We start from the raw sequence: 14,004 nt of genomic DNA, 5'->3' as shown, positions 1-14,004 counted from the left end.
GAAACACTAACATTTCCGTGCCTTTTTCACCTGAGGGACTTGGAGTGGAACCTCATGGAGTCCTGATGTTTTGAGCTGGGCACGGTGGGTGGCAGTGGGCACTCCTCCTGCAGAACTAGCAGGGCCCTGGCTCCTTATGCACAAGCCAGTCCATGAACTAGGTAGTGCTTGTGGGCTGCAGCTTGAGCTGTCTGAGGAGCCTGAGAATTCTTAGGTTCTGGAGATTAAAATGCCCCTCCACTGCTTGCTATGGTTCACAGCACAGGGTATTTCCACCCCTGCCCGCATCACGCTCCAGCAACCCATTAGAGATCATCTCTGGTGCCTGGAGGTGCTGCTCTGCCCCCTTAGCCCCGCCAGCACTCTTAAATTCCCCCCCCCATTTTTCTTACCCAGCATACTTTTACCATTTATTTTCTACCAAAACACTAAAAATCCAGGAAATAGGCAGTTAATGGCACCGTTAACGTCTAGACCAGCCTAGACATACCTTAACCAGCCAGCTGAACTGATATGCTTCCCTACCCTCTCACTTGCAGCAAATAGCCACCTGTACGGGCACACGTCCTCTGAATCATACTTGCATGCACACCCTTAACTCAAGACTTCAGAATTTTTAATGTATTGATCAAATATATTAAACTGGTTGGGGTCAGAGTTAAGATTTTCAGTGTGACTGAGGGCTGGATGTGTGCATCATGGGTGGTTATCTGAAGGGCAAGGGAACATATTACAGAAGTGACTAGTCCAAGTGCATGTGTTTGAGTCTGTTTGATGATGGGGTGGTAAGCTCTATGAACAAAGGGCTGGTCTGAATGGTAACATTGGCTTACCTGGTGGTTTCCTTGACTTTTAGGGATTGTGTTGCTAGGAAATTCACTAGAGCAACGTTAACTTTGTATTAATTTGTCTGTGTAGAAATCTTTACAACACTTTTGTTTCCATCAAAAAACACACAGATCCCTAATACAAACAGGACATGCTTTACTCTACAGTTTACATCACCTACTGACCTCCTGGAATGAGTAGTAGTAAAGCCTTTTGCAAGAGCACATCTGGATACTCTGCAAGAGTTTGTTCAAATACTATAGCTAAATGTCCTCCAAGTGTTTCCTGAGTTTGAGACTGCCTTCTGTACCACTCTGTTGTCAGTTCAGCTCTTGGGCATCACACAGCTGAAGCTTGTGCTCATAAATTGTATTGTAAGGTTCATGATTAACGATTAAATAGCACATTGTAAAATAATATACTTTTCAAGCGAAATTTTTTTTTTCCCTTTCTCTGTCCCAGCCACTTCGAGATTAGAACAGAAGTGTAAAACCAGCACAGTTGTTTTCTGAGAGAAATTAGCTTTTCCCCAGTACAAAATTCTATGCAAACCGTAGCATTAGTTGGACTGATAGGTGGCAGTTTATATTTACCTAATACCGAGACATAAAAGTATTTAAAGTATTTAAATGACTACTTAGTATATGTGATGTTTCTTGAGGCATCCAAGGCTGAGAGTCCTCTTGTTACTACCTGCTTCCAATGTGACGGAATCTTGTCTGTACTAGCTGGGTGATAGCTCCCTAAGACAACCAGCCTGTCAGCCACTCAAGTCGTTTCCTGTGGACTACACCAGCCTAGCAGGTTGACAACAGATGCATCCCAGTCTCTGAGTCCCTTCATTGTGTCCCACTTCGGTATCCAACCCCTAATCAATCCCTGGATACCCACAGAAATCCCAGATCCTCTGTTCCCAAAGGAGCAGTGTTCCACAGTTTACCATTAAAGACCTTGCATTGAGAGACCTTGCGTTGTGTATCCCAGTGTCCTCTGCCAGTTGGCAGCAGGGGTTCTTGGGTCACAGTATGTAATTTTATTTTCTTCCCTTGCAGTTCCAAATGTCACATTCTCCTCAAACAGAATGTATCAGCTGTCTGCTGATGACAAAGATGAAATGTTAATTCAGGCTTTGCCAGATTTGGATGCAGAACAAGGCCAAGTGCTCAGCAACCACATGAAAGAATTTGCAGGTAAAGTAGTTTTGAAGATCTGGTACCAATGGAAAAAAAATTTAATTGAATAGCTCCTAATCCTTTAGGTTGTTGTCACAAGAGGGCAGTAAAAGAACACCTAACACAATAGAGAGAGTTTCACTGTTAAAAAAAAAAATGAAGTAAGATGTTTAAGGTTCTCTTTCCATGTTTTAAAGTTTCCACAATTAAAAAATCCTAGTTTTTATTTTAAAGAAGAGTACTCCAAACTTACCTAAAATGTTGCCATTCTCACTGAAGGTACATATTGTTATTTACACGTAAAGGACTGTTCTATCATCATTGGCTAGAGGAAGAAAATCCATATAAGAAACCTGAGGGCATTTGTGGTGGTTCTCAGGGTACCCAGGACTGAGAGTCACCCCCTGCCTCTAGCAAAACGGTGTCTTTCTTGGGGTAGCTGGCTGTCAGCTCCCTGACACCACCAGCCCTTCAAGCACTCTCCTCTGGGCTAACTTCACCTTACAGCTTAACAATAAGTGCACCCTAATCCTTGAGTCCCTTTGAATTGTTACTCTTGTATTATCCAGCCCCTGACACTGGCTACCCACTGAAATTACAGATCCTCTGCACCCAAAGGTGAAGTGTTTCACCCCAGTTCACCAGTTTTGCCTTAAGCCACTCCTCCTGTAAACTACATAGCACTTGTGACCATGTATAATAAAACAGAAGGCGGCTTATTTGAGAGAGCATAAATATTTAACTAGAAACAAGAGGGAGTGGTGAAAACAAGTGTTTACAAAAGAATCATAAAGCGCGAGCCTGGGTCTACACGTATCAATAGTTACTTTTCCTAGCTAATAAAGTAGATTTTCCCCCAAAAGTTCAGTCTTCTGCAGAGCTGGCTGGTTTCACAAGAACCAGGACCCAAACGTTTATGAAAGCAGCCTTGCTCCCCAGGGGTTTCTTCAGCGTTGGATCCAGAGTGCTTCTCCCTCTCTGTGTTGTACTGAAAACAGCCTTTTGTTTCTGTTCAAGGTCTGGGCCAAGCTCTGTCTGTTGTAATGTTCCTTTACCACCTCCAACGGGTTTTGATTGTTTGGTGGTGCTGCTAATGATTTTCCATTGATAGCTGTAGGAGGGAGCAAGGGTAGTGAATTGAGCCTTTCATTACCTCGCCAGCTGATTAAGGAAGAGTGACAACTCCATCTTGCTTGAATGCCCCATCACTGAGGGCAAGTCTACACTTAAAGCACTGCATCAGCTCAGCTGTGCCACTGTAGTGCTTAAGGAAAGACACGCCTACACTGACAGGAGAGCCTCTCCCGTTGGTGTAGTTAATCCACATTAGTGAGAGGTGGTAGCTATACTGACGGGAGAAGTGCTCCCGTTGACATAGCGCTGTCTACATTGGGGGTTAGGTCAGTATAACTATGTTGCTCAGGGATGTGGATTTTTCATATCCCTGAATGACATAGTTATACTATAGTTTAGACCTGGCCTCAGGCACATTACCCCTTTGTTATTTCATTTCTACACCCAAGTCCATAAAGCATACTTTCAGTATAAATATACTATTCCTTAAATGACAGATTTCAGAGTAACAGCCGTGTTAGTCTGTATTCGCAAAAAGAAAAGGAGTACTTGTGGCACCTTAGAGACTAACCAATTTATTAGAGCATAAGCTTTCGTGAGCTACAGCTCACTTCCTCAGATGCATATCGTGGAAACTGCAGCAGACTTTATATATACACAGAGAATATGAACCAATACCTCCTCCCACCCCACTGTCCTGCTGGTAATAGCTTATCTAAAGTGATCATCAGGTGGGCCATTTCCAGCACAAATCCAGGTTTTCTCACCCTCCACCCCCCCACACAAATTCACTCTCCTGCTGGTGATAGCCCATCCAAAGTGACAACTCTTTACACAATGTGCATGACAATCAAGTTGGGCTATTTCCTGCACAAATCCAGGTTTTCTCACATCCCCCCCACCCCCATACACACACAAACTCACTCTCCTGCTGGTAATAGCTCATCCAAACTGACCACTCTTCAAGTTTAACTTGGATTTACGAGCTTTACAAGTTCGATTTACAAGTTACGAGCTTTCTGTAGATATCTCATATATATAGATATCTGTAGATATCTCATATATATATCTATATATATATAGTATATATATATATATCGTATATATTTACGAGCTTTACAAGTTCGATTTACAAGTTACGAGCTTTCTGTAGATATTTCACATGATATCGTATGTAGATGAAAACTCTGCAGGATCTGTGTTGGGTGCAATGAGTTTGTCAGATCTGAAGTGAGAGCTGTTTACAAAGAATGGCGGACTTTTTGCCAGGGGGGTCTCTGTATTACAGTATTTACATAATCTGTCAGACAGAAAAGAATAATTTATATGTGGGGTTACAGTTAGTGCACCACATGGCACTTCTCATGAGCCTCTCTTGATCCTTGCATCTCTCACTTGCCTACATTGACTTCCTCTTGCCTGCTTAGGGAGTCCTATCTCTGTTCTTCCTAACTATAAAAGTCTTATACGGATGGGCGGGGGGGTGGGGCATAAACCCAAAAGTACAAGCAGACAAGGTGGTTCAGCAACCATCTCTGTTGTATTCTTTTTATAACAGCTGTAGCATGTTATTGCATATGAGCAAGTCAAGTTGGACTTGAGATTGGATACCAGAATCCCAAATTAGCATGGTGCATTTTGTGTTGTGTCATAAGAACTCAGCATCCGTGTTAATTTTACTTTTGGTGTTTTTGAATTCTCCGTATGTTTTTATTTATATACCTTTTTTTAAGGGAAGGACACTGCTGTTAGAGGGGCAAGTGCCAGCAGGAGAAAAACTGACCTTACCAAGCCACCAGGATTTTCACCATATCCTGGACCATACTATCTCCTTCTCCCAAAAGAATGTGCAGAAAGGGATGGTACTTGCCTGAAAAGAGCAGTTGCTCTTCTGTGCCACATTGTGTCTTCTGGGACCCAATGCCTGCAGAAGTGAAAAGGGGATTTGCCTCTTAAAGGAACAGAGGCTGGGATCTATAGGATCAGCTGAAGACAGAGTTATGTCCATTGTTTTGCAGCACTTCTGACCTACCACACTTTGTCTTACCTGGCATCCTAACACAATCATTTTCCTACTCACCTCTCGTGCGTATAACAGCTGTAGATATGGAATTGCTGTAGCAGTAATTTAATACTAAACTAACACATTTATGCTGGAGTTCAAGTGGAAACAATAGGGTCTGACTCTATTCATGGCCTTTCAGTACAGAGGTCAGCAAATGGCAACTATGCAGCAAAGGGAATGATGCTACCATATAGCTGCCACAGTCTACCCCATGTGTTTTTGAACATTTCCTCCAACATGGTTCCCTTCCACACCATGCAGAGGAACAAAGCATATGCCTCTTATGAGCCTGGAGACCTAGATAGTAGCCTAGCAGCTATACAGAACACACTTCTATTGTGGTAGCCATATCAGAATTCTGGAACATCCTGGATGGGGAGGAGCTGGGATGTATTGATTAAAATTTAGAGTGAGCCAAATATATTCTTAAGTAGGTTTAAACTACAATTAAAATGTAATTGGTTCTGTTACAGATAAATTAGAAAAAGCAAAAAATGAACAGAAGGAAAAACTCAACCTGTGGCTGAATCAGATGTACATCTTTTTTGTGAACAAGTTCTTTGCTGCCTACAAGCATGCTCAAGTGGTGAAGGAAAATGTAGAAGAAAATAGGAAACGGAATGCTGAATTAGCCATACAGTTGAAAATCAAAGAGGAAGCGAAGTGAGTCATAATTTAAAAGCTTCATTTTACACCTAGAGACATCTAGAGTAAGGCCCTACACGAATACCATGTTCTTGAAGATTTAGGAAATTGTCACTCTGCTCTTTGATAAATCAAAGCCACTAGCTACTTTCAAAATACTCTATTGGATGACTGATTTATATAGTGCAACCAGTAGATTACAGTAATCAATTTCTTTTCATTTGTCATAGAATGTTACCAAGGTTTCCTCAGAAAGAAATTGAGATGAAAAAGAAAATGCTTACGTACAACACATAACTACCCCTGGCACTTAGGGGCAAGGCCCTGCATAAGAACTCTGTGATTACTTTCTTCTTTTCTGAAGCATATTTGGCAGCTATTTCTGCCTATCAGGAGCTAGTCTCAATTATCCGAGCTCATTGCAATCCGAATATATCACAGCAGCCCCTTGTCAGCAGGGGTTCACATGGGGTTCAACATTTTTCAAACCCCTCTTTAGAACACTCAGCTACTTTTGACATCAGTCAGTTCCTCAGGGCTTAGGTTTCTTACATGGATGATTATTTTCCCAATGGCAGTGACTTCAGCTCACAGAAGGAATGAGTTTCAGGACCTAGCAACTGATCCACATTGTATCATATCTTCCAAGGATAAGGGGGCATTGCAGATCCAGCTGACTTTCCTTCCATGGCCATGTGAACATTTCACTTTAATGAACCTTTTGTCCTCCCAGTGTTTGTCCCACATAGATCATGATGAGGCCCCCTGTTCTGTGCTGAAAGGTCACTGGTGTTCTAATTAGAGCAGACTAGGTGCTTGTCTACACACACAAAAGTTGTATCACTTTACACAGGTACAGTTAAGATGATATAACCCCTATGTGTGGGCATATCTATACTTGTATATTCTACCTCTACTGGTATCAAGGACCTGTACACAAATATAACTGTCTACACTAGGGACTACACTAGACTGGTAAAAAGATCAGACCCCTAGCCAAAATAGTTATGCTCACTCAAACTTTGCGTATAACCAGTCTAAACAAACTTTACCAAAGTCAGAGAACTTGGGAGGTAAGGTCCCATGAGAAGAAAACTTAAGACAAAAAGTAGTTCAGGAGAGCTGGCAGTTTCTCAAGGAGACAATATTAAACATACACTATCCTGAGGGGAAGGAAATATAATAAGAGGTCAATATGGCTCCCTCAGGAGCTCTTTAATGACCTGAAAATCAAAAAGGAATCCTACAAAAAGTGAAAACATGGACAGATTGCTAAGGAGTACAAAAGAATAGCACAAGCACATAAGAACAAAATCAGAAAAGCTAAGGCACAAAATGAGTTACCTCTAGCAAGGGACGTAAAAGGCAATAAGAGGTTCTTTAAATATATTAGAAGCAAAAGAGTGACAAAGGAAAGTGTAGGTCCTCTACTTAGTGGGGAAAGAGAGCTAATAACTGATGACATCAAGAAAGCTGAGGTGTTTAAAACCTGTTTTGCTTCAGTCTTCACTGAAAAGGTTAATGCTGACCAGACACACAACGCAATTAATATTAACAACAAGGAGGATGGAATGCAAGCCAAAATAGGGCAAGACCAGTTTAAAGAATAATTAGATAAGTTAGATGTATTCAAGTCAGCAAGGCCTGATGAAATTCATCCTTGTACTTAAGGAACTAGCTGAAGCAATATCAGAATCATTAGCAATTATCTTTGAGAACACTTGGCGGATCAGTGAAGTTCCAGGAGACTGGAGAAAGGCAAACATTGTACTATCTTTAAAGAGGGGAACAATTTGTTCCAGTATTTTTCCAGTTATCAATCAATTTTGTAGCATCTGGAGGAAAACAGGGTTATAAGGAACAGCCAGCATGGATTTGTCAAGTATAAATCATGCCAAACCAACCAAATGTCATTCTTTGATGGGGTTACTGGCCTATGGTAGTAATAGCTATGGTATCTCTTGATTTTAGTAAGGTTTTTGAGTCTTACATGACAGTCTCATAAGCAAAGTAGGGTGGTGTGGGCTAGATTAAATTACTATAAATTGGTACACAGCTGATTGAAAGGGTAGTTATCAATGGTTTGCTGTCAAACTGGGAGGGTGCATCTAGGAGGGTCTCACAGGGGGTCAGTCCTGGGTCCAGCACTAGTCAATATTTTCATTAATGACTTGGATAACGGAGTGGAGAGTATGCTCATAAAATCTGCAGATGACACCAAATTGGGAGTGGTTGCAAGCACTTTGGACAATCAGTCTGAATTCAACAAGCTGAAATTCAATAGAGACAAGTGAAAAGTACTGTACTTTACTCAGCAAGGAAAAATCAAATGGACAACTACAAAATGAGGAATAATTGGATAGGCAATAGTACTGCTGAAAAGGATCACAAATTGAATAGCAGTCAATGTGATACAGCTGCAAAAAACACTGTGTATTCACCAACGTGTCAAATACAAGACGAGGTAATTGTCCCACTCTGCTTGGCACTGGTGAGGCCTCAGCTGGAGTCCTGTGTCCAGTTCTGGGCACCACACTTTAGCAAAGATGTGGACAAATTGGAAAGTGTGCAGAGAACAACAAAAATGATAAAAGCTTTAGAAAACCTGACCTATGAGGCGAGGTTAAAAAAAAACTGGGTATGTTTAGTCTTGAAGAAAAAGAAGACTAAGGGGACCTGATAAATCTTCCAGTCTATTCAGGGCTTTTATAAAGAGGACTATGATCAGTTCTCTGTCTCTGCTGAAGGTAGGACACAAATTAATGTCCAGCAAGGGAACATTTAGGTTAGATATTAGGAAAGCTTTCTAACTGTAAGAGTTATTAAGCTCTGGAATAGGCTTTCAAGGGAGGTTATAGAATCCCCATCATTGGAGGTTTTTAAGAACAAGTTGGACAAATAATGGTCAGGGATGGTCTAGGTTTATTTTGTCCTGTCTCAGCACAGGGGGCTGGACTAGGTAACTTCTCAAGCTCCCTTCCAGCCATACATTTTGATGATTCTATAAAGCACCGAGAAAGCCCACACAACTTTTTTCTTTTTACAGCTGTTAAGTGGGAAATGACTATGGATAAAATTTTCATAAGTGCCTAAAGCTCCTAAGTCACTAAGTCCCATTAATTTTCAATTTGATACCAAAGTCTCTTTTGAAAATGGAATTTAGGGACTTACAAAAATTTTACCCAATGTTTTCAGTGCTTTGCATTGCTATGACGTAACTGCTCTGAAACGGAGTGAGCCTTGGCATGACCTAGAGTCTATGTCCACCATACCTGCCTAATGGGTGTGCCTATCACAGACATAGGCAAAGCAACTACACATTCCTTTCTTCATATGTTTGCAAAGCATTACTGGTTGAATTAAGGCTCCAAAAGGGATTCTCTTTTGAAATTCTGTGTGCTCTAGCCCTTGTTTCCAAGGTAGGAGAGACCAAACTCTCTAACCTTCATAAGAAATTTTTTTAATTTCAGGACATCCTTCATTTTCAGTTGGTCAAGTATTTTTGCATGGCATTTGCTTCTGTGGTGTGGGCTTATTCTACAGCTTTATAGTCTGTGCCTGATGAGAAGTAATAGTCCTCTCCCAAAAAGCCCTCCTGGTCCACTGGCTCTTGGAACATCTCTCAAGGAGTGAGACTCCTGTACAGGTGGTCTCCTTAGAGAAGGGGAAATTACTTACCTGTAATTCTGCTTCCCTGAAAATATCTTGCAGGATTGTCACTCATCTGCCAACTTCCTCTCAGAACTTGGTGGTTACTTATTGACATTTTTTCCCTTGTACCTTTTTCATTTTCTTTACTGAAGCACTTAAAAAAAAAAAAAGTATGCCCAGGCTAACCTCTGAGATAACTAATGTGATTTTTATGGGGATTTAGTTAAACCAGCATAACCAGGTAGACACTTTAGTTTAAAACTGCTTATATTGGTTCAGCTTGCAACTGTACATTTACAGGTGCAAGTTAAACCCACAGAAGACTGTCTACACAGTTACACTAGTTTAATCAAACAATTTAATTAAACAAATGCAACTTTGAGTGGAAATAAGCCCTTATACTGGTCTGGCATTAGTTTTCTTTTATGGGAGCTTTGCCTTCTGCATAATCAAAAGAATTGACTGGACCATTCAGAGAGTAGTATTTATGTTCTACATTGGGTGGCACAGGATGACTATTAGGGAAGCCTACCTCACATGTTCCACAGCTACCACTACCTTCAAGGGTCAAACAGCAACTGGAGAGCTAGGGTTGCAGTCTTGTGCTAACAAGATGGTATGTTCAGAGAACCAGGATCACAGGGAAATAATTTTTTCCTTTTCCTTTTAAGAATGTGCTTGAGTAGAAAAATTTGGATTATGCAATGATACATGAAGCTTAACAATAGTTGATTGTGAAGTAGCAACTACACAGAACACACATTTTAGGAAAGGATTAAAAGGATCACATTTTTCATTAGGTAATTCATTCTGCATGTAATTGCAGTGGCTATATGGCTATAGTTACTTAAGCAAAACAAAATCATTTTAGCCTAGGATAAGTTTGCATGAATTTGCTGCAGTGGTAAACAAGTATAAACTTTTGTTTGTTTGTGTGATCTTAGGCTTATCTCCATAAGGGAAGCAGAAGAGGCCAAAAAACAAGAAGCCGCTGCTGCAGAAAAAGCAGAGACGGATAATGGAGTGGTTAAAGAGCCAGAGGATTCAGCTCTACAGATTCCACTTCCTGCAAAGGAAGAAGTAGTGATTCTGCCCCAGCCAGTCATTAGCAAGGTTTCTGCAGGTGTGAAGAAAAAGAAAAAGTAACTTAGGCTGACTGTTGTAATAGTAAAGTCTGTGCTTGTTAACATTTTTAAGTATTAGATTTCCTTTCTAGGTCTGTAAAATCTAAACATTAAAATATAGGTTCCAGGAAATGAAGGCCAATACAATTATTTGTATTTGTTTACACTGGAGGGAAATTTAACTCTCCATAGTCTTCCCCCAAATCCAAACTTCCCCCAACACCTCCATTTACTGATATCCTGAGCCCCCTAGAAATTGGGGAGTGTGATTATATAATTGATTGTTACATAAAACTTGTGTAAACCTTTTGAACATACAAAGCCATTCCATAAATGTACTATATGCCATATTAGGAGACATTTTTCCATTAAAAGTTAAAAGATCATTAGCGTTTCAGGTTTGTTTGTTGGCTAACTCTTGTAACCATGTGACTGCATAGTCTGAATGGAATTTAAAACTATACAACCTGCATGAGGTTTTTGCTTATCACACCTATTTTATGTACACTGGCATGTAAGGAACCCAGATATTTCACTCGTGTAAAGTAAACCTTTGGGCTTAATCCTGCATCATGTGATTTCAGTGGGACAACTACTAAGATCAGGCCCTTATCCTTTTCACTTCTTTTATTGTTAAAGCAGCAGCCTCTGTCAACTTATACAGGAGAGGAACAGGTTAGTTTACTTGTGTAGTATGGAAGAACTGGTGCAGTGTAGCTTCTACATGCTTGTGATTCCGAGACCACCATTTTAGGTAACTCAATATCCTTTACTGTGGGTGCCACTTCAGACTCAGATGATAGAGTTAACATCAAGTACCTTCCCCTCTCTTTTACATGCTAATGTGTAGAAAAACAATTTAAATCCCCACACTCAAATCTACTCTATTATGCAAGTGAGCATAGAAGGGGAACAAAAGGGCCCTTAAAATTGTAACAATTATTAATTTTATTGTCCAGTAAAATATTAACATAACAATATTAGAGAAATGGAATGGTACAGTTGAATTATCAGACTGGTTTTAATTAGTTTGCCCATAAATATTTTAAAATCTAAAAATCTTATGATCAGAGTTTACAGCTTCAGTAGAAATTTGATTCTTACAAAGCAAGTATTGCTTTACTATTGTCATTATTCCAGTCAATAATATGACTAATAACCCTTCATGTTAAACAAAAATGTGTCTGACATTTGTAGATTTTTTTTCACTAAATCAGCCCTTTGCAGATCAATCCAGGAAGAAGATATTATTGAACTGTGTTGCACAAAGCTTCTTTACTTCTTCTGTTTAAAAAAAAAAAAAAAGGAGAGAGGGATTTCAGAAACTGCACACAGTATCACAACATATTATCTAAACACCCTGATTTTGAAAGAAGACTTAACACTAACTGTATCCAGGGGAAAAAATTACATTTGTTAGGGTTTTCTGCTTTTAAAACATGTTCTCACTCTTTAAAAAAAAAAAAAAAAAAAGTGTCCTGGTGCATCTCAACTCCTTATTTCTATTTTCAGTAAGAGAAGGGTGGGTCAATTTTGTTCAGCAGGCCAGTCTGAAAATTCACATATCAGTCTTTTCATGCCAAATATGGAGTTAGCTTCTATCCTGTTTTCACAGAAAAAAAGAACTTTTCTTGTTAAACAAGTCTTCCTTAATTATTAGAACAGGGATTCTCAAACTGTGGGTCGTGACCCTACAGTGGGTCATGACCCTGTTTTAATGGGGTTGCCAGGGCTGGCATTAGAGTGCTGGGGCCCACGGCTGAAGCCAAAGCCCAAGGACTTCCGCCCTGGGTGGTGAGGCTCAGTTTACAGGCTGCCCGGCCCGGGGCGGGGCTCAGGCTTTGGTCCCCCCTTCTGGGACCATGTAGTAATTTTTGTTGTCAGAAAGGGGTCGCAGTGCAATGAAGTTTGAGAACCACTGGATTAGAAGAAATATTGATTAATCAATATTATTTCAGTAAGGAAATTGATTTAAGTCTTTTGTTTTGTGCTCCCCTACTTCCTTCTCACAGAGAAGATTAATTTCCAGTACAATATTTTTAGCGATTGTTTTGTAATTTAGGTGCAGCACTATAATTACGGTATAAACCAGGGATCAGCAACTTTTGGCATGAGGCCTGCCAGGGTAAGTCCTCTGGCGGGCCAGGCCGGTTTGTTTACCTGCCGCGTCCGCAGGTTCGATCAATCACAGCTTCCACTGGCTGCGGTTCGCTGCTCCAGGCCAATGGGGGCTGCAGGAAGCAGCAGCCAGCACATCCCTCGGCCCGCGCCGCTTCCCGCAGCCCCCAAAGTCAGACCAAAGGTCTGCCGACAGTGCCCTGTGCCAGGTGCCGCAGAGGGAATGAACAGAACAGGTGAACATCAAGTGATCCATCCCCTGTTGCTCATTCCCAGCTCCTGGCAAACAGAGGCTAGGGACACCATTGCTGCCCGTCTTGACTAATAGCCATTGATGGACCTATTCTCCATGAATATATCTAGTTCTTTTTTGAACCCTGTTATGGTCTTGTCCTTCACAACATCCTCTGGCAAGGAGTTCCACAGGTTGACTGTGTTGTGAAGAAATACTTTATTTGTTTTAAACCTGCTGCCTATTAATTTCATTTGTTGAACCCTAGTTTTGTGTTATGAGAAGTAGTAAACAACACTTCCTTATCTACTTCCTCTACACCAGTCATGATTTTATAGACCTCCATCATATCTCCCCTTAGATGTCTCTTTTCCAAGCTGAAAAGTCCCAGTCTTATTAGTCTCTCCTAATACGGAAGCCATTCCATACTCCTAATAATTTTTGTTGCCCTTTTCTGAACTTTTTCCAATTCCAATATATCTTTTTTGGGATGGGGCGACCACATGTGCACACAGTATTCAAGATGTGGACGTACCATGGATTTATATAGAGGCAACATGATATTTTCTGTCCTATTAACTATCCCTTTTCTTAATTATTCCCAGTATTCTCTTCGCTTTTTTGACTGCTGTTGCACGTTGAGTGGATGTTTTCAGAGAACTATCCACAATGACTCCAAGATCTCTGAGTGGCAACAGCTAATTTAGACCCCATCATTTGATATATATAGTTGGGATTATGCTTTCCAATATGCATTACTTTGCATTTATCAACATTAAATTTCATCTGTCATTTTGTTGCCCAGTCACCCAGTTTTGAGAGATCCTTTTGTAGCTCTTTGCAGTCTGCCGGGGTCCTAACTATCTTTAGTAATTTGATATCATCTGCAAATTTTGCCACCTCACTATTTACCCCTTTTCCCAGATCATTTATACACTTTGTGCATTTGACAGCACTTTAGGTATAGCAAGTTTGTCTCCCTCATTTCTGTGCATCTTCCGCACAGAAGCAAGGAGAGAGGAAAAAACAATTATAAATAGAGAAGTAGGGCTGTAAAAGCATAATAATTAGCAGGAAGGTCAGGCAGGGGCAGAT

General features: G+C 40.6%; 2 protein-coding genes across 8 annotated transcripts in view; one reads left to right on the top strand and one right to left on the bottom strand.

The window, feature by feature from the left end:
- LOC140918229 (radial spoke head 10 homolog B2) overlaps window positions 1-10,945 on the top strand; it is a 38,747-nt gene extending 27,802 nt beyond the window's left edge. For 6 of the 7 annotated variants that reach the window (XM_073362149.2, XM_073362148.2, XM_073362147.2 and 3 more), the window contains 3 exons: window positions 1,881-2,018; window positions 5,613-5,802; window positions 10,380-10,945. In XM_073362149.2, coding sequence (XP_073218250.1) covers window positions 1,881-2,018; window positions 5,613-5,802; window positions 10,380-10,581 — 530 coding nt within the window. In that variant the 3' untranslated portion in view covers window positions 10,582-10,945. Of the gene's footprint in view, window positions 1-959; window positions 2,019-5,612; window positions 5,803-10,379 lie in introns of those variants that run through there. The other variant, XM_073362151.2, reaches the window with a different exon arrangement.
- CCZ1 (CCZ1 vacuolar protein trafficking and biogenesis associated) overlaps window positions 9,202-14,004 on the bottom strand; it is a 37,890-nt gene continuing 33,087 nt past the window's right edge. The window contains exon 15 of the mRNA XM_073362161.2: window positions 9,202-11,843. Within this exon, the coding sequence (XP_073218262.1) occupies window positions 11,788-11,843 (56 nt within the window). The 3' untranslated portion in view covers window positions 9,202-11,787. The remainder of the gene's footprint in view (window positions 11,844-14,004) is intronic.

This window comes from Lepidochelys kempii, chromosome 10 (genome assembly GCF_965140285.1).
Source record: "Lepidochelys kempii isolate rLepKem1 chromosome 10, rLepKem1.hap1, whole genome shotgun sequence".
Taxonomy (NCBI): Eukaryota; Metazoa; Chordata; order Testudines; family Cheloniidae; genus Lepidochelys; species Lepidochelys kempii.
The sequence above is the reverse complement of the archived record's forward strand: the minus strand, read 5'-3'. Positions and strand labels throughout refer to the sequence as shown.